The sequence below is a fragment of the Cottoperca gobio genome, chromosome 9 (assembly GCF_900634415.1).
Source record: "Cottoperca gobio chromosome 9, fCotGob3.1, whole genome shotgun sequence".
In the NCBI taxonomy this organism is placed as follows: Eukaryota; Metazoa; Chordata; class Actinopteri; order Perciformes; family Bovichtidae; genus Cottoperca; species Cottoperca gobio.
Genome location: NC_041363.1, coordinates 29689175 through 29716427, shown reverse-complemented (window position 1 = coordinate 29716427; position 27253 = coordinate 29689175). Strand labels below are relative to the sequence as shown.

Sequence of the window (27253 nt, the reverse complement as noted above, 5' to 3'; positions counted from 1 at the left end):
TCTTTCAGTTTTACATTATACCTTTTGTTTTTCAGCTTTTCATGGCCTACTCTCAGTTTTGCATTGTACCTTTTTGAATATTTAAGCTTAATAAATGCTCTTTCTGTTAACACTCTCGTCCTGTGTACTGCGTTTGAGTCCTCCCCTTTACACCACCCGTGACATATACACTGCCCGTCCAAAAAAGAAGTCGCACATAAAAGAAGTCGCACACTCTAATATTTCGTTGGACCGCATTTAGCTTTGAGTATAACAGGATTCGCTGTGGCATCGTTTTGATGAGCTTCTGCAATGTCACAACATTTATTTCCGTCCAGAGTTGCATTAAATTTCCACCAAGATCTTGTATTGATGAGAGAGAGGCACGAAGCATGATGGTGCATCACTTCATTCGCCTCTCGTCTTACCCTCGTCGCACCCATCACTCTGGAACAGGCTAAATCTGGATTCATCAGACCACATGACCTTATTCTTGCTCCAGAGTCCAATCTCTATGCTGCTTAGCAAATTGAAGCCTTTTTTCCCCGATTAGCCTCACTGATCAGTGGTTTTCTTATGGCTACACAGCTGTTTAGTCCCAATCCCTTGAGTTCCCTTCACATTGTGCGTGTGGTAATATTTTTACTTTCACTATTAAACATAGCCCTGAGATCTACTGTTGATTTCTTACGAGATGATTTCACCAAACGTTTAAGTCAGGGGTGTCAAACTCATTATAGTTCAGGGGCCACATGCAGCTCAATTTGATCTCAAGTGGGCCGGACCAGTAAAATCACAGCATAAATAACGACAACCCCAAATTCTTCCCTTCGTTTTACATCCTGGGTAAGACGTTAAACTGCATCCTATTGTGGGCGGATCGAGCTCATAGCCATGTAAGGCATAGCCATGTAAGGCAACCCATCTAGGAGAAGGACACTCCGAACAAAAACCAAGGGTGCTGTTCGCACCCGGCTCCGAGCCGTATACCATCTGGAGGCATCAGAGTGAAGGGCGGATAAGGGCTTATGCCCAAAACGGCCAGAGTAGGACTGTGAGGAGCTGCGCCCCACAGTTCTTATATTTGCGCATTGTAAGGCCTAAATTATGGAGAACAAAGTCATTCCATATCATATACTTCCAACGGCGGGAGTCCGCAGGAACCAAGCAGCGGATGGTGGGGCTGGTCCTCTCCCCGGAGGACAGTATGACGATAGGACCTCAAACCCGGAAGGGAGGGTTCTATCCGACCACAGCACACGGTCCAAAGCACTCCTGCGTTGCCGGAGACCATTCACCATGGGAATCTTCAACGCAAACACAGTTAGAGAAGAAGGGAGGTTGGAGGAGCTGGCACACTGTGCTGAGGAAAGGGGAGTGGAGATCCTGGGAATCCAAGAGAATAGAAGAATGCATGCTGAGGATCAGATCGTGTATCACAGAGTGGAGAAATGCTGGTTCATCACCTCATCAGCGTGGCGAAACGAGGCACAAGCTGCCACGGAGTGGGGTTACTACTGAGTTCTCGGGCACATAAGGCTCTCCTTAGGGTACACACCAACAGGATCCTTAGAGCTGACTTTGATGGCAACCCAGTCACAACTGTCATAGTCGTGTACTCACCACCAATATGGCACAAGCTGAGGAGGTGGAGAAGTTCTATGAGGACCTTGCAACAGAGGTCCATGATATCCCGGCTCACAACTTCCTTGCAATCCTGGGTGACTTCAATGCAAGGCTCGTACCGGAGGACGCACCTCTCACATACCACAACTACACTAACCGCAATGGCAAACATCTTGCAGCTAGCTGCGAACACCATGTTCCAGAAAAGAATGGGCAAGAGATGGACCTTTCAGGATCGGGCTACCGGTATGCAACGTCAACTGGACTACATACTAGTAAGGCTAAAGGTGGAGAAACTCGATCTTGAACACTGAACCTTACAGCACGTTCAACTCTGTGGGCTCTGATCATCGAGTGGTCTCCATAAGGGTGAGACTGAGCCTCAGGGTCCCGGTATGACTGGAAGGCATTCTCGGACAGCCCTGGCCTTCAAACCAGGTACGCAGGGGAGGTGAGGAATTGCTTCCAGCTGCTGGGCGAGGAGGAGGAGCCTAATGCCAAGTACAGGCGGTTCGTTGCTGTGAACGGGGAGGTGACCAGTATGTGTGTTCCAGTGATGGAGAGGAATGGAGTATCCCAGAGGTCCAGGCATCTGGAGGTCATGGTGGCGCGTGAGGGAGTGGAAGAAGCACAGTGAGGCTTTGGGCACGAGCCGACTGCAGAGAATTGCATGGTATTGCATATGGCCAAACAAATGGTGAACAGCAGTACAGGGAGGCATGGAGGGTCATCAATGAGATGAGTGGGAAGAAAAGGTCGAAGGAGGGACAAGTGGCGGACGACAGCCCAGAAGAGAGGGTGACCTCCTGGTTCACTCACTTCCGAAATCTCCTGGGAACACACCTGTCAGTGGATGGACCTGAGGAAGTGATACCTGTCGTCCTCACGAATCTCGCTATTGACGATGGTCCCTTTACAGTCAGGGAGTTTGCCAAAGTGAAATCCACACTGAAGCAGGGAAAAAGTACTGGGCCGGACGGCATCCCTCCAGAGGTCTGTAAGAACTGTGATTTTGACGACATCATCCTGGAGTTCTGCAACCGCGCCCTTATGACAAACAGCCAGCCTGATATGTGGTCTCTCTCTAACATCATCCCAGTGCCTAAGTCCGGAGATCTCTCGAAGCCAGACAACTACCGTGGCATAAGTCTGACTTGAGTCATTGCAAAAATGTACAACCGCATGGTACTGAACTGGATACGGAGCGCCATCGACCCCCACCTGAGAGAGAACTAAAACGGTTTCCGAGAGAAGAGGACCACTGTGACCCAGATCTTGGCCTTGAGGAGAATCATCGAGGAGGTTAAGAAGAACAACCTGACAGCAGTAGTGTGCTTCATCGATTTCAAAAAGGGATTTGACACGATACACAGAGGCGTGATGATGAAGATACTCAAGGCCTACGGTGTCCCTTCTAATTTACTCCGGGCCATAGGAACCATGTAGAAGGGTACAAGAGGAAAGGTGGTAACCCCAGATGGCAACAGTGAAGAGTTTGACATCCTGGCTGGGGTGTTGCAAGGGGACACCCTTGCCCCCTTCCTCTTCATCATAGTCCTAGACTATGCGCTCAGGAAGGCCATCAGTGGACGGGAGCTAGAACTCGGTCTCACAATAACACCTAAGAGGTCGAGACGACACCCCGCTCTAGTCCTAACGGACCTGGACTATGCGAATGACATCAGTCTGCTCTCTGACCGTGTAGAGCAAGCACAGGAACTCCTGGGCAGAGTGGAGACAGAGTGCGCCAAGGTTGGCCTTCAGCTAAATGCCAAGAAAACTGAGTTCATAACATATAACATCCCCCCGGACCATCCACCTCTAAAAACAACAGGAGGCACTGCTCTAAAGGAAGTCAATGATTTCAAATACCTGGGCTCGTGGGTCAACTCGTCCGAGCAAGACCTTAAAGTGAGGAAGGCGCTTGCATGGAGGGCCCTGAACGGCATTACCTGTGTGTGGAACTCCAACCTCTCCCGACAAATGAAACTCAGCTTCTTCCATGCAACAGTGGAGTCTGTTCTCCTGTATGGCAGTGAATGCTAGACCCTGAAGCCCACCCTGCAGAAATCCCTAGATGGGTGCTACACGAGAATGCTGCATGTGGTACTTGGCATCAACAAGGGTGAGCATGTCACCAACACGCACTTGTATGGGGGGGTGCTAAGGGTGGGCAAGAAAACAGTGGTCAGGAGAATGAGGCTGGCAGGTCACTGCCAGAGACACCAAGAGCTGCCAGCCAGCAAACTTGTGCTGTGGGAGCCAACACACGGGCACGATCACGAGGGCGTCCCACAATAACATACGTGGATGTACTCAGGAAAGATGGGGGAGCAGAAAATACTGCCGAGCTAACCAGATGCATGGAGGATCGGGATGACTGGAAGCACCGATGGAGGGCCCGTCTAAGGACGACCTAGTAGTAGTAGTAGTAGTTTTAGTGCAAAAAATGGACAAGTACATTCTAAAAATGTTCAAACTTAATCTTTTTAAAAAACATAATGAACAACCTGAAATTTCTTAAGAAAAAAAGGTGCAATTTCAACAATAGTATTAGTTTATCATTTACACATGTGTGTTACAACTTACAGATCACAGTGTATCTACAAAGGCTTTTACTTTAAGATCAAAACAACAACAATTTTTACACTTTGCAAAGTCATCCCCCGGGCCGGATTGGACCCTCTGGTGGGCCGGTTTTGGCTCGCGGGCCGCATGTTTGATACCCCTGGTTTAAGTGATCTCCGATCACCATCATTCAAAAAAAGAGATATTCCACACAATTAAACTTGTGCAGAATATGTATTTTCATCATTTACTTAATCTGATGTACTCAGCAATACCCAGTGGTGATAGTAACAAAGTACATTTACTAAAGTTCTTTAGTTAAATACAATATTAAGGTACTTTACTTGAGTATTTCATTTTCTATTACTTTCATACTTCTATGAAATCTCACCAATTTCAGGCACAGATAGGGCCACGGTCATGGCCACACATACGAAGAAGGCAGGTAGGAGGATCTGAGAGAAGAGGCCTTTGGTGTTCCTCTTGGCACAGTGGAACCTCTTGACGATGAGGCCATGAAACTGACTCAGCTTTAACCACCAACCCTCCAACTTGAAGCTGCCCTGCCCCTCCAGGACCTCTGGCTCTGGTGACGAGGAATTCTCTGCATCCCCTGGAGGTAAAGAAGAAATCAGATGAAAAAAACATAATGGAAAAATAAATGAGTTGAGATGAATAGCAATTGCAATTCATGACTCCCTATCTGGATGATTCTACAGACTTGACAAAACACATTTTGTAGTGCAACACATACAGTGCTTTTCTCATCACTATAGCTTTATTTATTCAGGAAGTCTGATTGAGAAAAGTTCTCTTTTACAACAGAGACCTGACAACAAATTACACATTCAATAATGCAACAAGACGGTTCAGTAACAGAAAGCAATCACAGACACAAACATGAGCATATTTTCAGAAATAATAAAAATATGAGTAACTAAAACTTAAAATACCCTCAAATATATAAGTTCCTCATACTTCTGTTTGTTTTGCAGGTCATTCATGTAGTAAAGTGCATAGTACTTTAAACCAGTCTTCCCCAGTCCAGAGTTATGAGGAACTTTTGAAGCTAAAGTGATCGATGTTACAATTGTTCACTTTGAGCTCAACTAAGGATGTTAAATATCTCAACAAGGCCTTACAAATGAAAACAAAGGTATGCTAATGCCTTCTCCATGTCAGCGACTTCATATAACTTTCATATAACTGCCTTGAGTAATGAATAATGGAACTGTGGTATATTGCATCCAGTGGTTTAAGCATGAACAGGACATCTCCCTACCGTGGAGATACACTGAACTGCATAATGGTTTTTTCCCGTTTGTTAAGGAGAAACAAGCTCTGTTCTAGAGTTACAATCCAATTTGAGTGTTTTGCCTTTTGTGTGAGTTCACGTTGAATAGGTGATTTTTTTGGACAATTGGCTCAAACCAATTCCTATGTATATACTGTACTGTACTGTATTGATTAAATCACCAGTGAGGACAGAGATGATTGTGGGTATATGAAGATTTATGTATTTTTTAAACTTTAGAACAAGCTAGAGAAGACCTGGTTTGCAGTAGAGTTGATGGCATACAAAATGGGATTGTCAGCATACAAATATATACATTGCAGTTGGACAATACAAATCTATGTTTAGAGTTAATAGCAGAGGGCTTGTTATAGATATGAAGTTAGATGCTAAAGAAATCACGTCAACAAAGTACGAAAAGAACCCCATCACACGTATATGGTTGTATAGAGCACAGAACATTTATTTTACATTACCCTCTACTTTTACTTGTACCACAAGTGTAGATAACTTGTAAATGCAGTTTGAAACCTAAGAGAAAATTCTAGAAATGCAAGAAAATGATTGATTTTGATGTTCTCACTTGTACATGCCTCTGAAGCACACATCTGTTCATAAGAGTAGTTATTGCAAGGCCCAATGTGATCAGTTAAAGAAAAACACATGATATGATATATTAACCAACATCTCTTGGTTGTCTGCTGCTATCTTGTTGTCTTACCCCTCAGGCTGGCAGAGTCAAGCTCTTGGCCGTTGTCAAAGAGTGGACAGTAATCTCCATAAAAGTCTGCGTAGAGTCCCCCTTCATCCCCCCTCACTGAACCAATGGACGAGGAGGATTTCAGGGAGGACTGGCTCTGGCTCAGCCTGGAGCACGTCACCAGATTACTCAGCTCCACCTCCGGCTTCTCAGTCTCCACTGAAGGGCCAGTATCACAATGTGGCGCCCTCAGGCCTCCTGAACCAACAGAGGGTTTTCTCACTGAGCTGCCCCCTGGGGAACCCTTCATGTCTGCCAAGGGACGGAGAGACAGTGGGAGAAGATGATCAACTTCAACTGGATCAAAGAATGAACTCAAATAAGTCGGAGCTTTAATTCACAACACATTTAGCAAACACCAATTATTGTTGGGAAATTCATGACTAATTCATAAAAGCTAAAAACATGTGGAAACGTGAGCTGTCTGGAGACACAGGAGAGAAACATGGTCTCACCAGCGTCACTGTTCTCCAGAGACTGGTCCTCCTCAGACACTTTGAGGAAAACCTCCTCTAGGGTGGTGTCCATCACCCCAAAGCTGGTCAGGGCAAGGCTGTCCAAGCTCTGCTCTAAAGCCTGGAGGCACATACAACAGAAGAGAGTCAAATTTCTGTGGAGTGTATTCATTCATTTGCCAAGATCCCCACTAACACTACATGGCTGGGCAATATGGCCTGTTATTTATATCATGATTCATTGTCACATATACCTTGGTATATATTTACAAATAAATTATATATATATATATATATATACAGTTAGGTCCATAAATATTTGGACATTGACACAATTTTCATCATTTTGGCTCTGTACACGACCACAATGGACTTGAAATTAAACAATCAATATGTACATTAAGTGCAGACTTTCAGCTTTAGTTTGAGGTTATGTACATCCAAATCAAGTGAATGGAGGAGGAATTACAACACATTTTATATGTGGTATCCCCCTTATATACATATACATATATATATAGAAGCACAGCCATCCGTGAGAGACTCGGAGTGGAGCCGCTGCTCCTTTGCGTTGAAAGGAGCCAGTTGAGGTGGTTCACCTAGTAAGGAGCCACCTGGTCACCTCCCTAGGGAGCGCCTCGGGATCCCCCAGTATAAGAGGTAGAAGATGGATGGATGGATGGATGGATGGATGGATATGGATATGAATATATATATACATATACATATACATATATATATATATATATACATACACATATAGTATATGAGAAGACCATAACCCCTAACTCTATTCTCTGTGCAGTTGGGACCATACATTACAGATGCAGTGCATATTTGCAAATTTGAAAAATAGGATGTAAATGTTAATATTGTTTATACCCCTTTTGTTTTATAGTCATATAAATAGCACTTCCAACTGCATTTGTATAAAAGTGTGCTTAGTTTTGCTATAATTAGTGTCTTTGGAAACTTTGGGATCCCTACGAGAATATCAAAGGTTTTTTAAGTTTGAACGACGATTGCCTGGATAGCAGGAGTTTGCACTAACTGACCCACAGCTGGCTGAGTGAAGTCTAAGTTTTTTTTTTTAAAGGGGTTGGCTACAAATGACATCCTTTTTCTAGGGATTAAGTTCATATAACTTAAAACAGGTTGGTAAAAAATGTATGACTTTGTTAAGGTACAGTAAATCTTGTACCTGGAACAGCCTCTCGAAGCAGCCCTTCTTGACAGCCTCGGAGGGCAGGACGTAGGACAGCTCAGTGTTGGAGTCCAACACCAGCAGGCAGGACGCCACAAACTGGCGAATAAACTGAGTGACTCGAGCTTCTGAGCAAGGTGACAGAGAGGAGGATGGAGACAGAGACGAAGGAGGCTGCAGCTGGCTGCCCTGTCCTTAAGGATGAAAGGAACACACAACATGATGGATGGATGTAAGAGGGAGGACAGGATGGGTAAAGGGAAATAGAGAAGAGTCAGACAGGTAAGATAAAGACAAAGAAAACATAGTGCCGTCAGTTAAAAAAAACAGGCAACAGTGTAGATGAATTGAGAAGAGGTTGGAGGCACTTCATCAACTTATGACATAATTAGTAACAAGCTAAGACAAACAGTCCAACAGGTGACTGTCAGCACTCACACAACCACAAGTACAACAACATGTATTCATTTGAAGTTATTAACAGAGTGTTAATGTGCCTTTTTGTCTCAATAACAATTTCAACACAATATACACATTCTCATTGTCATAACTTAGTCAAATTGGAATGCACAGAATGTTAAAATCACTTAGTCACTTAGTTTTACAATCCAGTAAGAAGGACTTCTTAAGGATACACTTTTACAAAGCTGCTCACAAATAATAGACAACAGGTGTTCCTTATAAATAAGGTCTTGCCCCATAAACATCAAATTAAGACTTTTTCTTCACTGTCAAAAGTCATCCAGGAGATTTCTGTGTGTACATTCACAGTTCGAGTGAAAACAGGAACTGCAATCAGCTAATACACAATGACTTCATGGTGCACATTCAACAAACTGTAGAACAACTAAATGATAAAACAAACAAGGTTCGAGTGCATTCCACAGCTTATTGACTGGCCCCACACAAACATTTCCTGCTTAGTGGCAAAATCCAAAATCCAAAATTTAGACTGTCGATACATTTTCTTTTACAGAACATGTATGTACCACTCACATGCAAACTGATTGCCTTTCTGAGTATCCCAACATATACAGTACAAAAACAATGTAAGTCATGTCTACACGTAGTGACTAATAAATAAGTAGTAACGGGAGCAAAACCTGAGAAACATCGATGATTTCCAGTATGACAACATAACAGGTGGGGAAACTACAAAACAGGAGCAATCTAGAACTCATGCAGAGAAACCGCACACACCTCTGCCTTCACTCTGCTTTTTGACCAGTGTCAGTTTGTATCCGTCTCCGTATGTGCTCTTCAGGAAGAGTGGCGAGCCACAGCACTTGAGTTTCCCATGTGAGATGATGGCAATGCGATCTCCCAGAAGGTCTGCTTCATCCATATGGTGGGTGGACAGCAGAATTGTACGGCCTGGGGCAGAGGTAGAACACACCCTTACACACATACAGCAGCTGGTTTGTGACAGGATCTAAACCATAATGTGAAAACTGAATATAAAAGGAGATCATTACATTTCAAGAATGTTTCTGTCACCAGGGATCTCTAAACAAAACAATAACAAAAAATGGGAGTGAAGCAGCGTGGAATCATGGGAGTTTATCACTGCAGTCAGCTTCTCCCGGTTAGAATTCCTTCATTGAGATTTTTCACCGGGAGCCGAATTATCTACAGAGGTTTGCTCCTCTCCCAAACAAACAAACCTACTGAGTGAAACTGCTAAAAACACTGAATAAAGTGTAAATAGTGTTTTCTGATGCTGTTGGGTTTGCTCAAATGGTTTCTCTGATAACTTAAGATCCAGACAAATCTTTCATCCAAATATCAAAATAAAAAAGACCAAGCTTTAAAAAGTGTAAAAATGTACCTTAACATTGGATGAAAAGTTAATTTATGACAGCTTCTGGCAAACAACCACAACACTGATGCACACATAAAGGGGATACAACACCATTACGTTACGATGAAACGGACAGGAGTTTGAAAAACTGCTGGAAATATTTAGAATTATGTACACAACTCAACAACATATCTCGTAGATGTCGTAGCTTTATGACATTCTAATGCGGAAATGTTTCATATTATCTTTAAGATTAGCATGTGAAAGAGTGCCACTACTTTCTTTTCTTAAAAAATACCTAGAATGCAATGACAACTCTTCACAAACACAAATAGTTGTTAGCACATAACGCAAGGATGCCCTGAGTCTCCACTCACCCTGTTTGTACTTGAGGATCAGGTCCCAGATGGCCCTGCGAGCGTAGGGGTCCACTCCTGCTGTGGGTTCGTCCAGGATGACAGCCCTGGAGCCGCCAACGAAGGCGATGGCCACAGACAGTTTCCTCTTCATCCCACCGGACAAAGTCTGCACCAAGCTGTGGCGCTTGTTGGATAACTCCAGGTCAACAATCATCCTGGACACACACCCACACACAGTAAAGCAATTTGTTCCTTGCTGTAGGTGATTCAACTATCTCCATCACTTTCTTTTCTAACTGTCAGTTTTACAGTATTATAGCAGCCACTGTATCGCTAGTTATACAGTGGCTGACAGCTAACACAAAGAAATTCAGTATAATGTACATTTCCACTGCACTTAACCTATAATTTCAAGTCATTTCATACTCACCACTGTGATGCATCCTGTTCTTCTGTTTAACAGAAATATTCTCATTCACTAATTAATCTAAATCATTAATAATAAATGAATCCTCTTTGCTGTTTTTCAATTGCTGTTAGTTACGGTACATTCATTGAATGGATATCTACCTAGGTACATGATGTGTAACTGTCATAGGACTCAAACACAGGTGTCATTTACAGGAAATAACTATAACTATTATACTTTTCACATAAGCCTCAACACAGAGATCCGACAGTCTTCTATTGTTCATTTGATTTTTTTTTTTTTATTGTTTAGTCTTTTTTTTAATGTCTGTAACTAATAAAAAACTAAGTAAATTAGATCATGAATGTGTGTAGTCAGACTACAGGTTTGCATTTTGTAATCATTGTATACTTAGCTATTTGATTTGACAGACCTTATTTGTAATGCTATATTGTATCAGAATGCCCCGGGCAAAGATTGAATGGAAACTCTTTATATGGAGTCCATGTCTATATTGCATTATAAACATACATATAATGCGTTATCATTTGTTATAGCACTGCACAATTATAATTAAAAGCACTCATAAATATTTATAAAAACTTTATAAAGTATTTTATAATGACTTATAAGGTCAAGTATCATAATACTTCATAATTGCTGTTCACTCACTGCATTTCTTTCCTGCAAGTACCATAGTGTATAATTCCCATAGCTGTAATACATTTTAATAATTTTATAATGCATTATTATCACTGTTGAATTGAAATGTGATTATAAGCCACTCAGTTCTAGGTCATTTTTTTGCTTAAGCTTAATAAATCTATGCACAAACAACATACAAAACGTTGTAAAATATATTTTAAATTATTTTTGAATGACGAGCAATTATAAAGTATTATAATACTTGACTATAAGTCCTTATAATGTGTTATGATTATTATTACAAAGCATTTATAATAGTTATAACTATGACTATACTGCGTTATAAGCAGATTGTAACACATTTTAAGTTTGTTTACAATGCATTATAGACAAGCCGTGTTAACAAAGGCATTTCCATAAACTAAACTAACTAACAGCAGACTTGCACTGACTTGTCCATCTCCTTGCGTATGTCTTCTTCAGCCATGCCTTTGAGTCTGGAGTAGAACCACAGGTGCTCCTCCACACTTAGCTTGTCAAACAGGACATTGTGCTGTGGACACATGCCCAAGTTCTGACGAATCCGCTCCATCTCCGTGCGGATATCATGACCATATATGGTAGCAGAACCGGAGGTGGGCGGGAACAAGCCTGTCAGGATGGACCTATGACAATTCAGTGTAGGCAGTCAGTAGAAGTAGCAGTAACAGTCAGGCAATTCAAACAAGATTGTTATGTTATACACCTCTATATATTGGATCTTGGGCTGCTTATTTGGAGTTGTTGGCATTAATTGGTCTAGTAAGATAACTTTATTAAAATATAACTATTCATTTAATACTTGTTTTTTTATTCATAAACTGCTGATAGTTGCTCCATGTTTTCATGCATATGGTGCAGCTGGAGTAGACCAAACATCCCTCAGGGATTCAAGTATAGAAGTTGGTGGAAGTATTAGTTTCTTTTTTTGTACTTATACTTTTTTGAGTATTCTATAGTAATTTTCTAAATATAAACATTCACATATTTATCTGAACTTCAACTTCGAATGTTACATATTTTGTCATGAATATTTAACATTTAGAGAAATACTTGAAACAAAGTTTTCAGGGGCTTTAAATGTGAAATGTGTCCAGCTGTTTCTATATACCAATATGTGACACTAACTTTGAACACTAAGAAAAGGTATACTGGTGTAATTACTGTAGGTGGGATGGCATGTCCTTAAGCCAGAAGAAGGCAGGTTATACAGAGTGCCACAGCAGGAGAATATAAACTTATGAAAGTTGGATGACATTAATAGTCTTTTTTATATACCAGTATTTTAGTTGATAACTGATCTTCAGTGTTGACTTTTATCCTCACACACATCAACAAGCACACACACACTAGTCCCCCTCACATGGTTGTGGTCTTGCCAGCGCCGTTATGTCCCAGGAAGGAGACTACCTGGTTTTCATGGAGGTTGAGGCTCAGTTTGTTGAGGGCCAGTTTGCTGCCGGTTTTGTACACTTTGGTCAGTTTGTCTATACACACCACCAACGAGAGGTGGCTTGGCTCCTCCTCTATGCCGCGCATCTCCTCTAGGGTCACAATGAAAAAGGAAGAAGTAAGTGTTGTACAAGAGATATTGCTTGAATATAAAGAAGATCTGCCTGCCTTGTCTGTCTGCCTCTCTGTCTGTCTGTCTGTCTGCCTCTCTATCTGTCTGTCTGTCTGCCTCTCTGTCTGTCTGTCTGTCTGTCTGTCTGTCTGTCTGTCTGCCTGTCTGTTTGTCTGTCTGTCTGTCTGTCTGTCTGTCTGCAGTATGCCTCTCTGTCTGTCTGTCTGTCTGTCTGCCTGCCTGTCTTTATGCCTCTCTGTCCGTCTGTCTGTCTGTCAGTTCATTAGAGCAGACTGCTGAAACTCTAAGAGTCTAAATATCTCTGCTATCTTATAATCTCCAGGTGGAGCTCAGATATGTGTGTGTTACTGTGTCTCTGGGGGCTGTCCGCTCCGTGTATGTTGCTCCGGGCGGCAGAGACGAAGGAACGACTCGTGTTTTTGTTTTGTCCTCCACGGCAATATATATATATATATATACCCTGGAGGGGAGCGTGCTGAGACTCGGATTCGGCGGCGTATATCACAGCACCTGTAGTCACAGCGGGCTGATGGAGTTCTGGGTCTAACCTGTGTAAAGGCAGCAACAGAAAGTTTGACGATCCGTTGGGGAGTCGGCTGAATCAGTGCTGTCTGCTAACTGCTAACAAAAGATCTGTCCGTCTCCCAGCCGCTGCACGCTCTACTGCCGGAGAAGCAGCGTCCTGCGGATGAGAACGAGGCGAGGCTGCAGACGTTTTCTGCAGGGATCATGGATGTGATGTTGACCCTGAGTCTGCTGAGTCAGGCAGCTGTTCTTCTTCTCCCTCTGCACTGAGGGCAGACTGGAGCTACACTGACTCACTATCGCCTCCTAGACATGACGGGCCTGCGCTAGTCAGTTAGCATGCTAACTTCAGGAGATATCTCTGCAACACAACACAGAGACGTCTTTGACGTCAACACTGTTACTTCTTCACACTCTGTTGATAATGTTAGTTCATTTTTTTCATGTTTTAAGGATCATTTCTGGCAGATCTTACACATTGAACCACTAAATTGATCATTCAGGATCATGAATCGTGGCTGCGCCTGTTGCCCTGGTCCTGCTGGACACCGGGAAGCCTTTTTGACATTTTCCTGGATTCATCCATACTTTCTCTTTTTTCAACCCAACATAATTTCTGTCAAATGTTGTATTTTTACCATGTTGTTTATTCTGTACACACGACATCTATTACAGTCTGTCTGTCCTGGGAGAGGGATCCCTCCTCAGTCTCTCCCTGACGTTTCTTTCATTTTCCCCCCTTTAATTATGGGGTTTCTTTTAGGAAGTTTATCCTTGTGCGATGCAAGGGTCTAAGGACAGAGGGTGTCGTAACCTGTACAGTCTGTAAAGCACACTGAGACAAATGTATAATTTGTGATATTGGGCTATATAAATTAATTTGATTTGAAATTTGATTTGATTGATCTATAGAACATAAGAATCTAATTTACAAGCTGTCCTCGTCAGCACCAAATAATCATTTGTCCATACCAGATCTCCGCTGGTCCATAGCACAAGCCTGATCCTCTTCCATCACACTGAGTCTGGCAGGACCTCCTCCCCACCACGGCCAATCCCAGGTCTCAACACGCCCACTGCCTGACCAATAGGACCTCTGCAGGGGGAAGTACCATGGGCGGGGAAGCCCGTACATTCCTATAATAGAGGAAAAGCACGTTTGATCTAATCTATCTGAAAATATATATTAAACATTGAGAACAGGATGAGGATTCATAGGGCAATCATTTCATACCTGGATGCACGGCTTCTATGTACCAAGTGAGCACACCATACACAGCGGCATCGATGATAAGCATCATCATGGACAGACCCAGGTTAAAGTCATCACCTTCTACCGGTGACTGGCTGATTGTCCGCCACTGGATTCCAACACCTGCTACCTCATACAACGCAAAATACTTGGAGCCCAGGCCGAAGGCTGTGGTGGACATCAGAGACTGGAGGGGACAGGTATATATAGTATTTTCTGGATTATTTAGTAATACTTTACAGTTACAACAAGGAGCAACTTTTTCAAACATACCCCAAATGTAGTTAGATTTAAATGAAAAGATGAGGGAAAAAGGGAAAAGGCCTTACAGCGATGCACTTCTCAAAGGCTGTGATCTTATCATGGGCCACCTCCTCCCTAATGGCCACATACATGTAGGGCACGTAGCTGAGGAAGTAGATAATTCCTCCACAGGCTGAAGCCAGTTTGGCCTTGGAGTAGATTACTGACACCAAAAAACTGGAAAATAAAGCGATGTTACAAACACACACGCACACAAACATACACTAGAAATCTATGTTTATACTATTTTCTGTGTGTATATATATTCACATCAACATAGCAATAACAGACTATGATAAAATTGGTTATTGTCCTATAAATAGGTTGTGAAAAAATTATTATGAATGACAATTGCTGGTATACGTATATGTACTAACCCTGCTTAAAATCCCATTTAGTTGTGTTGACACAGACAGCATAATGTTTATCTACATAGCAGTACTACTGTAATGATTAACAATTTTGCTTCTTGAAATATTGTGACTTTATTCTTGAACAGAAACCTTGCCATAACACATATGAGCTATTTAAATTCAGAGGTTTATAAATGAATTAAAATGAATTCATTTATCATTGATGTGAATAGGTGCCACATGCATATTTAAATATGTTACTTCCCCAAACAAAAGACACTAAAGAGACACAAAAGCAGTGGCGGGCCGTGCATTTCCCACCTAGGCCTTCAGTGATGTCCTACACAGTCCTACCTGAATTATTCCACCTCTTAATACCATCATTATGACGCCATGGCTCTAGAAACTATACATTTAGACAGAAACGCAGTATAACCGGGCGTTGCATCACCCTAACATAGTCAAGTACAACAGAGTTATATTAATATTTCCGAAGCATTTATAATCAATAAATTCGCATTTCCCTATTTTTGTTCACCCGTTCGTTGTGGAGATCCGTTTCCCTGCGCACTTGTTCGTTGAGCTGTAGATCCACTCGGGTGTCCCAAAGGTTTTCAAAAGCACCGTTGCTTGTAAGTGCCCAGCCGTTCTTTGGTGTCTCGTTGCTGCCTTGGTTAGACAACTCAAATTTCCAAACCTAGTGTGGCTCCAAACATCAAATCGATCAGTTGTAAATAGCAGGCATTCCCAGCAGTACAATGTGCAGTGCAATGTGATTGGTTAACGCCACAGTTTTGTTTCCGTTTCGACAGGCGCCCGCACTGTTGATTCTGAAGGCCTCAGGGCAGATCTCTTGGACCCTGGCAACACATTATGGCTGAAATATGATTGGATAAAAGCTCTAAATCTGGAGGCCAAACCTCCAAATCTCAATCTGAGGCTGGAAGCAGCGCAACCAAGAGGAAAGCTATGAAATGAAGAGAATAGACTATGGGGAATAATTGAATACATATTTGTGGAAAAAATGTTTATATTCTGATGATGTTTAGGGCAGCAGAGAAGGCCTTGCTGGCCCTGATGACCCACCACTGCACAAAAGAGACATGTGTGTTGACTTAGCAGGGATAATATTAAATGAGAAAAGTTTATCTCAAATCCTCAGAATGCAGGAAATTGCACGAGGCCCCAGACTCCCCTTTTGATATGTGTACCCCCCCCCCCCCTCGGAGATCTCACCAGAACATGATGGTCGCCACAGCGTAGATGGTGAGGAAGAGCCAGATGATGAAGGGGTCGCTGTGGAGCAACACCCTGCCATACTTCAAGATGGCTGTCAGAGCGGTGACGGAGATGGACAGCTGGACGAAGCCGGTGATGAACCAAGCCACCCAGTGGACAGCGTTGTTCAGACCCATCATCTTCATCACCTGAGGAAGAAGCATGATGGTTACATGTCTTGTCTTACACTCCTATTTAAAACTGGGCCACGGTCGGATTGTTTGTTCGCTCGTTCAGTGGTGGTAAAGACATTCTTACTCTTCAGTTCCGTGTCTCAGCATTTGAGACACAAACTAAAATAATGTGAATTAAAGGGGTGCGGCCATTTAGGTTTTCATTTACATAAAGTAGGAGGACTTGTGAAAGACAATTATCCAGACTTTAAATCCCCAGTATGGGTCACATTCTAAAAACACTGGATCCTACACTTCCTATAATGCAACTTGATAATGATAGTGTCTCTTGATGAGTTCCAAACACTCTAAATGCTTAAGTCTTTTAAACAAATATTACATTTGCAGTTTTTAAGCCAAAGTGGAGATAATCTATTTATATGAAATTATATTATAATATATTATATTTCTTATATCGTTTGTGATTTAGAAACTGACTGCATAATTGTATTTAATTAAAAATGAGTAGTACTTAAAGTTAAAATGCTGTTAGAAGTACATATTTACTCTGTAAACTGAAATGCATTTCCTGTTAAAATGATGACAGCAGCTGTGCATGTGTTATGTTCATTTAGTGAGAGTGCATTTGTAAATTAATTTAAGGTTGAAATAGAAATAGTTGGAAATTACAAATGTGTGCATCTTGCTATTTATTTGAGTTGCCTTGTAATATGTATTAATTCTCTTTTCTGTTTGTTTCTATTCAAAAGGTTTTTCACCTCTAAATACCTTGTCTGACTTTTGCTGAAATTGCAAAAAAATAAAAGGAGGAAAAAAGGAAAAGAGCAGTTTGGTCTTTTGGAGTGAAATCCAGTTAAAAAACTTTGGGTAGATGTTTCCATCCCTTTCAAGTAGGGAAGCTGCACATTTAGAAAATAACTTCACATGCTACTAATATTGCTGTTATTAGTGCGGTGTTGACAGTGACGTCAATGATTATTATTATTCATTTCATTTTTATACATTATAGATTGCTATTATACATCATTATGAACTAATTAAGAGCGATCTGATGGAGTAGATACACTCTGCTAACTGCCTGCTTGCCTGACTGTCGGGCTGCAGCCTAGCAGGACTTTCATTAGTTGCTATCCTGGTGACTCAATGTAGCCTCCCTTCCCATTCCTATCCCGTTATTACCACCATTAATTTCTGTCATCGTATTAACCATATTCTGTGTTATCGTTTTCTTCTTACCTCTTCTATCTCTCTCATACTCTGTACATTGCCCTGGACATTTCCCAACATATATATACCTATCTTTGGAGCTCTGTCTCCCTCTCTCACATGACATGCGAATGCACGCACGTATATATATCACTTAAATTGTTTTGTCTTGATGTCTGTTCTGTGGAGAAAAAAAAGTCTGCTCTAAATAAAATACTCTCCTGTGTTTCAAAGATACTTGAAAATAAAATCAATTGGCCAAGATAATTTTTCAAAGTTTTTCTGTTTTTTGGTAAGTGATTTAGTTTTTTATTATGGAGAACATTTTGTATTTCTATTTGTTGTTGTAATACTCATTTTGACCACAAGGGGCTGAAGTGCACCATTACCACATATTTCTTCCAGGTGACTTCTAATTTCACCATCTAAAAGTAAATTAGAAAAATTATCCCAGCAAAACTTGTTTTTTCCTCACTTGCCTTTAAGGGCTTCCGCAGTTCTGTTCTCCACTAAGTTTCCATCTATGCCAAGATTGTGTCACATTCCACTTAAAAACAAAAGGTCAAGTAAACTGAACCTGATGTGTGATGTGTACAACGAGTAGAGTAGCCCATTAATATAAGGTTTACGCATTGTTCAGAACCGTAACACACCAGCTCTGTATTTTAATTCATGAAGGATATAATATACTGTTTATTTCCATGTGCATAGTCCTAAGGTACATATAGCTTTCCAACTTTAATATCTTAATAGAGCTGGCACTGACAGGAGAGTTAAGCAAGAACAGGGTTGAATCTTAAATCTCGGAGAAGGAAGGACATTTGGCTAAAAGCCATTGAGCATGCAGGTGGTATGAGAACTCTGCCACTGGCTGTGATACTTTAAGGCCCTGTCACACATATCCGTATGGCAGAAACGTATGCCGGCACATACGAAATATTAGCAATACGTTGATATAAATTAAGGGTAAATTGTGATCGTTTGAAGGACGCAGATGATACGCCGAACACGGCAGACATACGGCCCTGTCACACAGTTCCGTATAGCAGAAACATATGTCGGCGTATATGAAAATGAGCTCAAAATTTGTCCGAGTCCAAATACGTCCAACTTTTCCACAGCGGTGTTGTATCTGACGTATACATGACAAATACATAACACATTATTATACGTATTTCAAACCTATTGATAGCGTATCACTTACTTATACAAAACGTATCAGAGCGTCTGGCCAACGGAGCTGGAAAAGTGCCATTTGATTCACATCATGCTGATGCTGGAGAACGGCTAGAATGTACTCTTGTCGCAGCCTCTCAGCATCCTCCATGCTCTCTGATGATGGGTTGATGTATTCATCAAGACGTGCTGTGAAGAAGTGAGGATGAGCTACTCACAGGGACCCTATATATTATATTCAAACCCCAATAAGCTCCCAAAACGCTAGCTGAACGCTAGCTGTACTATAGAAACGCGTTTAACAAGTTAATCCGTCCTCAACATAGGTTACGAATAGGGTATCCACTCGTTATCAATAAGTTGGCTGTAGGGTTCACCGTCAGCCGACGTAGCCTATATCTAACGTACCTCTAACGTATTCACGTAAGTATTCACGTACTGTATTCATGTACTGTATTTACGTAGGTATTTAATATTCACGTATATCTAACGTAACGTAACTTATGTGTAACGGCTGCATACAACGTACCCCAGCGTAACACTGTGTGCTCTTAATGAATACTACTTATGCCTTACCTTATATCAACGTACACCAGCGTAACACTGTGTGCTCTTAATGAATACTACTTATGCCTTACCTTATATCAACGTACACCAGCGTATTGCCGATATTTAGTATACACCATATTTTTGTATACGTTATGCATTCGTTGGGCATTCGTCTGATACGTTTCGTATAAGTAAGCGATATGCTATCAATAGGTTAGACATGCATATCTGTATACGTCACTTTTCCAATCCGATCCGATGAAAAGTTGGACGTATTTGGACTCTGACAAATTGTGAGCTATTTTTCGTATACGTTTCCACCATGTGTGACTGGGCCTTTACATACTTTTGTTAGTAGGATATATTTATCCTACTAACTAAAGTATTATACGTCAGGATCAAGAATTGCCCTGGTCCAGCTGGGCACCGGAAGCCTTTTTGACATTTTCCTGGATTCATCCAAACTTTCTCTTTTTCAACACAACATCATTTTCTGTCAAATGTTGTATTTGTACTATGTTGTTTATCCTGTACACACGACATCTATTGCACGTCTGTCCGTCCTGGGAGAGGGATCCCGCCTCAGTTGCCCTCCCTGAGGTTTCTTCCATTTTTCCCCCTTTAATTATGGGGTTTCTTTTAGGAAGTTTTTCCTTGTGCGATGCGAGGGTCTAAGGACAGAGGGTGTCGTAACCTGTACAGTCTGTAAAGCACACTGAGACAAATGTATAATTTGTGATATTGGGCTATACAAATACATTTGATTTGATTTATATCCAAAACCTAATATTAATCAATATATAATATATATTGATGTTGTTATTAAAAACATCAATGTATCATATTGTTGCACTGGATGACATGTTCCTTCATTACCAACAAATGGATTTATTGATAATAAAAATATAAAACATTGCCAGACTAATTCTTTAAATATATAATAATAATATAGTTATAAATAACTACGTCCAGGGATGAAACACTGGGATACAACATACCAATATCAGTCTGCGATATTAACCCATTAATCAGACTGATGACAGATATATGATCAGACAGTCTTACCTCTTTAAGCCGGTGCTCCTTCTCAGCCACAATGTGCTGTATCATCATGGCAACTGAGTAAACCCAGGAGATCACCATGCACAGAGGCATCACATGCTCAATCACAAACAGGAAACTGAAAAAGAACAAAAAGAACACAGAGTAAAGACCAAATATGATAATTTATAATCCAATACTGCATTTCAAATGCATGGGGTCTCTAGAATTTCTAACATCTACAAGTAATATGTATAAAATATAATTATCAGATTAAGCACAATTAAGGTAAACTTTTCAAAATACACATTCCATACAACATTTTTATGACAAAAATATTTGTTCTATCTCTGCCTGATGATTACTTGTCATTGCCATGCTCAACATTATGTCCTAAACAAAACAACTAAAAAAGAGAAGATGACAAAGTGCATTTGTTACTCGTCTCTGGTGTAACATGGGTAGGGGAACATCTGAACATAGTTCCCAGGCTCCACCACATCATGTCCCACAAACGTGTTGATGATGGCTCTCTCTATCATATCTGCACGGAGAGTGAGAGTGAGACAAATAAAGTCAGAGAGTTACACTTCTTCCTCTCTTGCAGAGGTGGGGGATCACTTCGATCATTTCGATCACTTACCTTGGATCCAAACAAAACCGTAGAGGAAGTAGAACTTCCCCCCGGTGTTGGGCCCAGGACGCCAGTAGGCCCGTCTGATTTCATTGGTCTTCTCTGTAAAACTGGAGTTTTGTCTAATTTTGTACAGAACGTGGGGGGGCAGGGAGCCATCTTTGTTGGTCTGGACAATCACACCTGAAGAAATAAGAACTTAAATAAGAGGTCAGTAGTGTCCTGGTGGCTCAGCAAACATTTTAATATCATACTGTAGGTTCATTGCCAGTTTCTGTTTTTACACCACTTTGCGTCATAATGTCCATTGCATTTTAAATCAGTTCTTCAACAGCCACATTTTGTCATGTTTTGTTCATTTTAATTTGATTATTCTGCTTCAACTGCTCACCAAATACGGTATACTGTTAAGTGCTTTGTAGTTTTGCTGGCATTTTTGTTGTACAAACATTAAATATACATTGTCTTTAATTGAAAATGTATATAGACAATAGATGACCCTTAAAAAGACCCCTTGCCTTAACCCCATCGGTTTAAATTCTATATAGACTATAGCATTAGAAATTAGGCTTTTAATACACTGGCCCAAAGAACTAAACCTACTGCTTGGGAAAAACACAATATTTTCTTAATTTGCTTGTGTGGTCTATTTGCTAATAACTATTTTGATAGAACATTTCCCATGTCATATTTTATACACTTAATTTTCTGTATTAAAGAAATGTTCCTTTTTTAGGAATTCCCTGATCACATTCACAGTTACACATTCACACCTTAAGCTGCCCAGTACAACCACAGTACATGTGCTGCCCCACTGAGCAGCTCCACTGCAGTGGGTGGTGTTAAGGGCTTTGCTCAAGGGCATATTGGTGGTAATGAGAGATGGGAAAGCACAACTCTTTCACTTTCCCCACCCAAATGTATCCTGCCAGGGGATTGAACCCTAGCCAACTAACTGTGGCTTGGGCAGTCTCTGAGGCTACCTTTGACCCACTTCTAGTCTGCTCAGAACAGGTGTCAGAAGCATAGGTGGAAGCCTCTATTCCCTGTCTGACGATGGGCTGGGTGATCCAGTGTCCATCACAGAAGTACAGGAGACAATCAAGTCACTACAGAACAGTAAGACTTCGGGCCTAGATGGGTTTACTGTTAAATTTTAGAAATTGACCCTGTCTGAGTCAAAAATTATAAATCCCATCTCCTCTGTGGCTGAGGATTCTATCAAAGATACTAACTTAACGTCTTCAGCAGGCATTTCCAGGCTTAAAAGGACTCATTCCATACTAAAGGGAGGCTTCTTAATGTTCTTAATTCTCCCAGCTCTAAATTTCCAGAGGAAATTAAATGAAATGAAAATGCAGAGAAGACATTCAACAAGGTGGAGTGACGGTACCTTTTTTTTCATTCTACAAAAATGAAGAAATTCTTAATTCAAGGGGTTTTGGATTCAAGCCGGTCATCAAACGTGTGAAACCCACAACGAGGATAGTCAAGATCTGGTCTGAGGATGCTGACTCCACTCTACAGCACCAATTCCAACAAACAGATTGGTCATTTTTTTCTGCCCAAGCCAGCATAGACTCTCTGACAAACGTTGACATTTTCACCAACTATGTCCTGGATCACATTAACAGGTGTGTGGACAAGGTGACATCACACAAAAAAAACTTCAGAAGACCTGGATGAACAGAGAGGTTCGCTCAAAGGAAGAGATGTAGCCACCTGATGAACCGCCTCTCACACTCTCCATCTCCGATGTCTGCTCCACCCTGAGTAAGGTGAACGCTCGGAAGGCAGCTGGCCCTGATGGAATACCTGGACGTGTGCTCAGAGCAGCTAGCCGGGGTCTTTGAGGACATTTTCAACCTGTCCCTGGCAGTTGTTCTCACCACTTTTAAGAACTCCACCGCTACGGCTCTTAATGACTTCCGTCCTGTCGCACTCACCCCCATTATCGCCAAGTGCTATGAGAGACCGGTTCTCTCAAATATAAAATCCTGTTTGCCTGCTACACTGGACCCTCACCAGTTTGCATACCGCTGCAACAGAGGACGCCATCTCCACGGTACTCCACTCTGCCCTGACCCACCTGGACAGTCCCAACTCTTACGTCACAATGCTGTTCATAGACTTCAGTTCAGCATTCAACACGGTGATTCCTCCAAGCTCACACCATTACAAATGTACAGTACAAATAACATTTAAAATAAAATAAAAAGTAAAATAAATAAGTGATAAAGTGATAAGTGTTATAAATACAATAAAACTGTTATAAATACTAAGTGAAAGTAAAAGTACAGGCTGTTATGATTTGAAATTGAATTGAATCTGGGATAAAAGAGTTCTTGAGCCTGTCTGTCGGTGCCGCTGAACACGCTCCTCTGCCGGGTGAATGTGCTGTGCAGAGGGCGTTGTCTAGGATGGATGACAGTTTATCAAGGGTCCTTCTCTCTGCTACTGTCACCAGGGAGTCCAGCTCTGTGCCCACTACAGAGCCAGCCCTCCTCACCAGTCTGTCCAGCCGCCCAGCGTCCCTCTTCTTGCTGCTTCCTCTCCAACACACTACAGCATAGAAGAGAGCGCTGGCTCTTATAGGTTATAGGTCCTGACCACCTCCACGTTGACCCCCTCGATGGACACCGGTTGCAGGTCTGGCCTGATCCATCAGAAGTCCACCACCATCTCCTTGGTCTTGGAGGTGTTGGAGGTGCCTTGCCAGCTTGGTATCAACACATCACTCTGCAACTGGACTCTGGACTTTTTGACTAACAGACCCCAGTCTGTGAAGTTAGACAACCTCTTCTCCTCCACTATTACCCTGAACACCGGCATGCTACAAGGCTGTGTGCTGAGCCCTCTCCTGTATTCCCTGTTCACCCATGACTCCTACACCATAATCAAGTTTGCAGATGACACCATGGTGGTAGGCCTGATCAGAGGTGATGACGAGACGGCCTACAGGGATGAGGTACAGCACCTGGCCACGTGGTGTGCTGATAACAACCTGACTCTTAACACCAAGAAAACCAAGGACATCATAGTGGACTTCAGGCGGGCTAGCAGCCATGCACTGTCCCCCCCCCCCCCCCCGAGCTTGTGTCCAGCTTCAAGTTCCTTGGTATTCACATCTCCGATGACCTCATCTGGTCTCTGAACTCCTCCATCCTGGTCAAAAAGGCGCAACAGCGCCTCTACTTCCTACAGGGCCTTAAGAAGCCTCCGCTCTCACACCACAAGACTCAGGAAGAGCTTCTTCCCTGAGGCAGTGACTCTGCTGAACGCATCACTGCACTTACATGCACTCTTATCACACACACACAACCTGCATTTGCATTAAGTTACATATTTATAGTATTTTAAAGCACCATTCAATGCACTTTCTGTATTTAATATAGCACTTTTTGCACTCCTGGTTGGATACTAAATGCATTTCATTGGCTTGTACCTGTACTCTGCACAATGACAATAAAATTGAATCTAATCTAAAAAAAAAAACCCAACAACATGGTTCGCGTTAAAGCAAACAGAGTTAGGACTGTCTACAAGCATTTGTTTACTATAAACTGAGGTACCATGATCACACTGACACAGAGGGAGGACTCACTGGCAAACACAGACACGTTGTCCTGGTAGGCCTGGTTTAGGGTGTAGTTGACGATGCTGTCCTCGTCAGGAAAGCCCTTGAAGACATCAACACTGACCTGGAAGTACAGGGCAAGGACACAAATAATTTTACAGCAGAAATACATTAATCAAGAAGTATTGTTAGAACTGAGCACAAAGGTTAAACCATCATACTTGATTTCTGCAGCATTTGCATGTTTGCTCTGAGCAAGTTGGGAGCCACTGTTTTACACTATACCAACCTTAGACATGAAGCGCGTCCAGCCGCAGGCAGCGTTGTCAATGGTGTCCAGCTGCTCCAGCAGGGTGGAGATGTTAGGAAGACTGTAGTTTCCCTCCATCAGACCCTGCATCAGCTCACTGTCTGTGCCATTTAACAACTCAGGGTGCTCCTGAAGCTCTGAGGACAGCTGGAGGGAGAGGAGAAGGAGGATAGAATGAGAAAGATGAACTCAATGGGAAAATATCAATGCACAGATGTTTTTTTCACACCCTGATAGTACTGTATCATTAATAATGTCAAAAGATCAGTTTACCTGCTGTAGCCACACTAGGTGGTTGTGCAACCGGCCCTCCTCCAGAAATGTCCTGAGCTTTGCGGAGATGTTGAGCCAAACCCAGGTATAGTGTGTCACGTTACCGATGAATGCAAATGTCTCATTGGCCTAAGTGCAAAAAGTTAAAATAAGTTTTTATTTTTTCATTACATTTTGTATGAATGTCCGTTGGTTTCCACTCCTTTCTTCCTCCACCTCCTCTCTCAATCTCTCTCCCTCCCTCCCACACTCACTACTATCTCTACCATCTTCTTTATCTACAGAGCTGATGCCAATACTCAGTCTGTGGCCATCCACAGATAATAAGTAGACTTGTGTGTTATTGTTGAGGCTAAGAGAGGCCAGCAGCAACATGTCAAAGCCAGATTAATCAGCATGTTGGACAGTGCATGTTAAATGTCTTTTGAGTGGAAGACAAATTATAAAATCATTCCCAGTTTGCTTGTTGTTTATTCTAGGAGTCTCTGGTTCTGGATGCAGCGTCTTTCAGTGTCAGTAGGGAATAAAACAGAACGCACCTTAAAGAACAAAGCTGGTGTTATTCTATATTTTTATTGCTGTGAAGAAATCCCATGAAAAGACCAATTTGTTTGTCTGTCTCCCCATACCTGCTCACCCCAACACCCCCGATTGGAATAAACACACATTTTTAAAAACAGCTGAAAAATATATAATTTATTTAAAGAGAAGGCTCAATCATTTCCTTAAACAGTTGTCCACTGTTTGTAGTATGTGTGGCAGCAGGATGGTGTGTGTGTGTGGGATTCAGTCAAAAATGAACTACAGTGTGTGTGTTCATGGTAATAAAGGAACATGTTTTTAATAGTATTGTATTGTAAAGGAGGACCGAATAAATAGTGTTTGGACCAACAATGGAGCTCCATGTCACAGAGGAATAAGATATATCCGCTCTGGATACATACACAAATGTAACCAGCTTTGATCACAGCACAATTCATCCATGTGTCTTTGTGAAATGTTTTCTCTGTGCGGTGCTGTTAGCTCCTCCTGTCATTTTCTTTTAAGGATTGTTGATGGGAAAAATTCAGTAACTAAGTAATTAACACAGCAAAAGGCAAGAGGTTAAACTGGGGGCTAAACACAGCAGGGGACAGGAGACAAACTGCTGAGGCACTGTAGATCAATAAAAGAACAGTCATCAGGTGATGGATCAGCACATCTGTTATCTACTGTAAACAAGTAATAAACATCAAAGACAACCTCTCTGAATAGATGTGTTCCTTTTTATCTCTGTAAATTCATACCTTTTGACCCCTCCAATCTGAATAAGTTTGTCCTTTGATGTTTGTGTATATATGTAGAAGTAGAGACAGTTGTTTCTCTGAGCAACACAGCAGATTTTGTGAGTTTGATCATCTTGGTATATATAACTCGCTCCTTCTTGCAAGAATATAGATTAAACCCTTTTATTTGATTTGGATCCTGACTGTGTGGTGTTATTAGGAATATTTTTCCAACAATTGTAAATTATTTCCTTTAGTAAAACGTTTTTTTGAAGTAGTAGAAAAGACCTCTCATAGTGATGAATGAACACATCCTTTTCACTCTGCGATTCCCCTTTTTAGCTCATTGTTTGGGGTTTTCAGCTCTGACAAACTCTACATTACAGAACCTGTAAAACACCAAATGCACACAGACTAAATTAACAGTGAACACAGTGAGAAAACACAAATGAAAGCTCATTTTCCCTGCTGGATGTGTGAATAAGACACTTAAAAAAATTCACCATAACAATTGTATAAGGTGATACCATTTCAGTGCTGTACTTAAAGCTTGTTTCCCTCCCCAAGCTGAGAAAAACCATAGCAGCTGTAACCATAGTTCTGGAATTCTTCAGTTTGGAGCACAGCTTTGTCAGAGAGACACCAAAGGCAGT

The 27253-nt window shown here is 41.7% G+C and overlaps 1 protein-coding gene across 1 annotated transcript in view; it reads right to left on the bottom strand.

Moving 5' to 3' along the window:
* The window catches only part of abca2 (ATP-binding cassette, sub-family A (ABC1), member 2), a 96852-nt gene that overhangs the window by 27736 nt on the left and 41863 nt on the right, over window positions 1-27253 (bottom strand). Inside the window, 18 exon segments of the mRNA XM_029440234.1 lie at window positions 4565-4786; window positions 6189-6479; window positions 6683-6803; window positions 7884-8080; window positions 9087-9260; window positions 10065-10261; window positions 11553-11765; window positions 12503-12683; window positions 14222-14386; window positions 14484-14688; window positions 14831-14981; window positions 16394-16584; window positions 20566-20680; window positions 20983-21085; window positions 21185-21358; window positions 24780-24876; window positions 25042-25209; window positions 25336-25464. Of these exon segments, the coding sequence (XP_029296094.1) occupies window positions 4565-4786; window positions 6189-6479; window positions 6683-6803; window positions 7884-8080; window positions 9087-9260; window positions 10065-10261; window positions 11553-11765; window positions 12503-12683; window positions 14222-14386; window positions 14484-14688; window positions 14831-14981; window positions 16394-16584; window positions 20566-20680; window positions 20983-21085; window positions 21185-21358; window positions 24780-24876; window positions 25042-25209; window positions 25336-25464 (3094 nt within the window).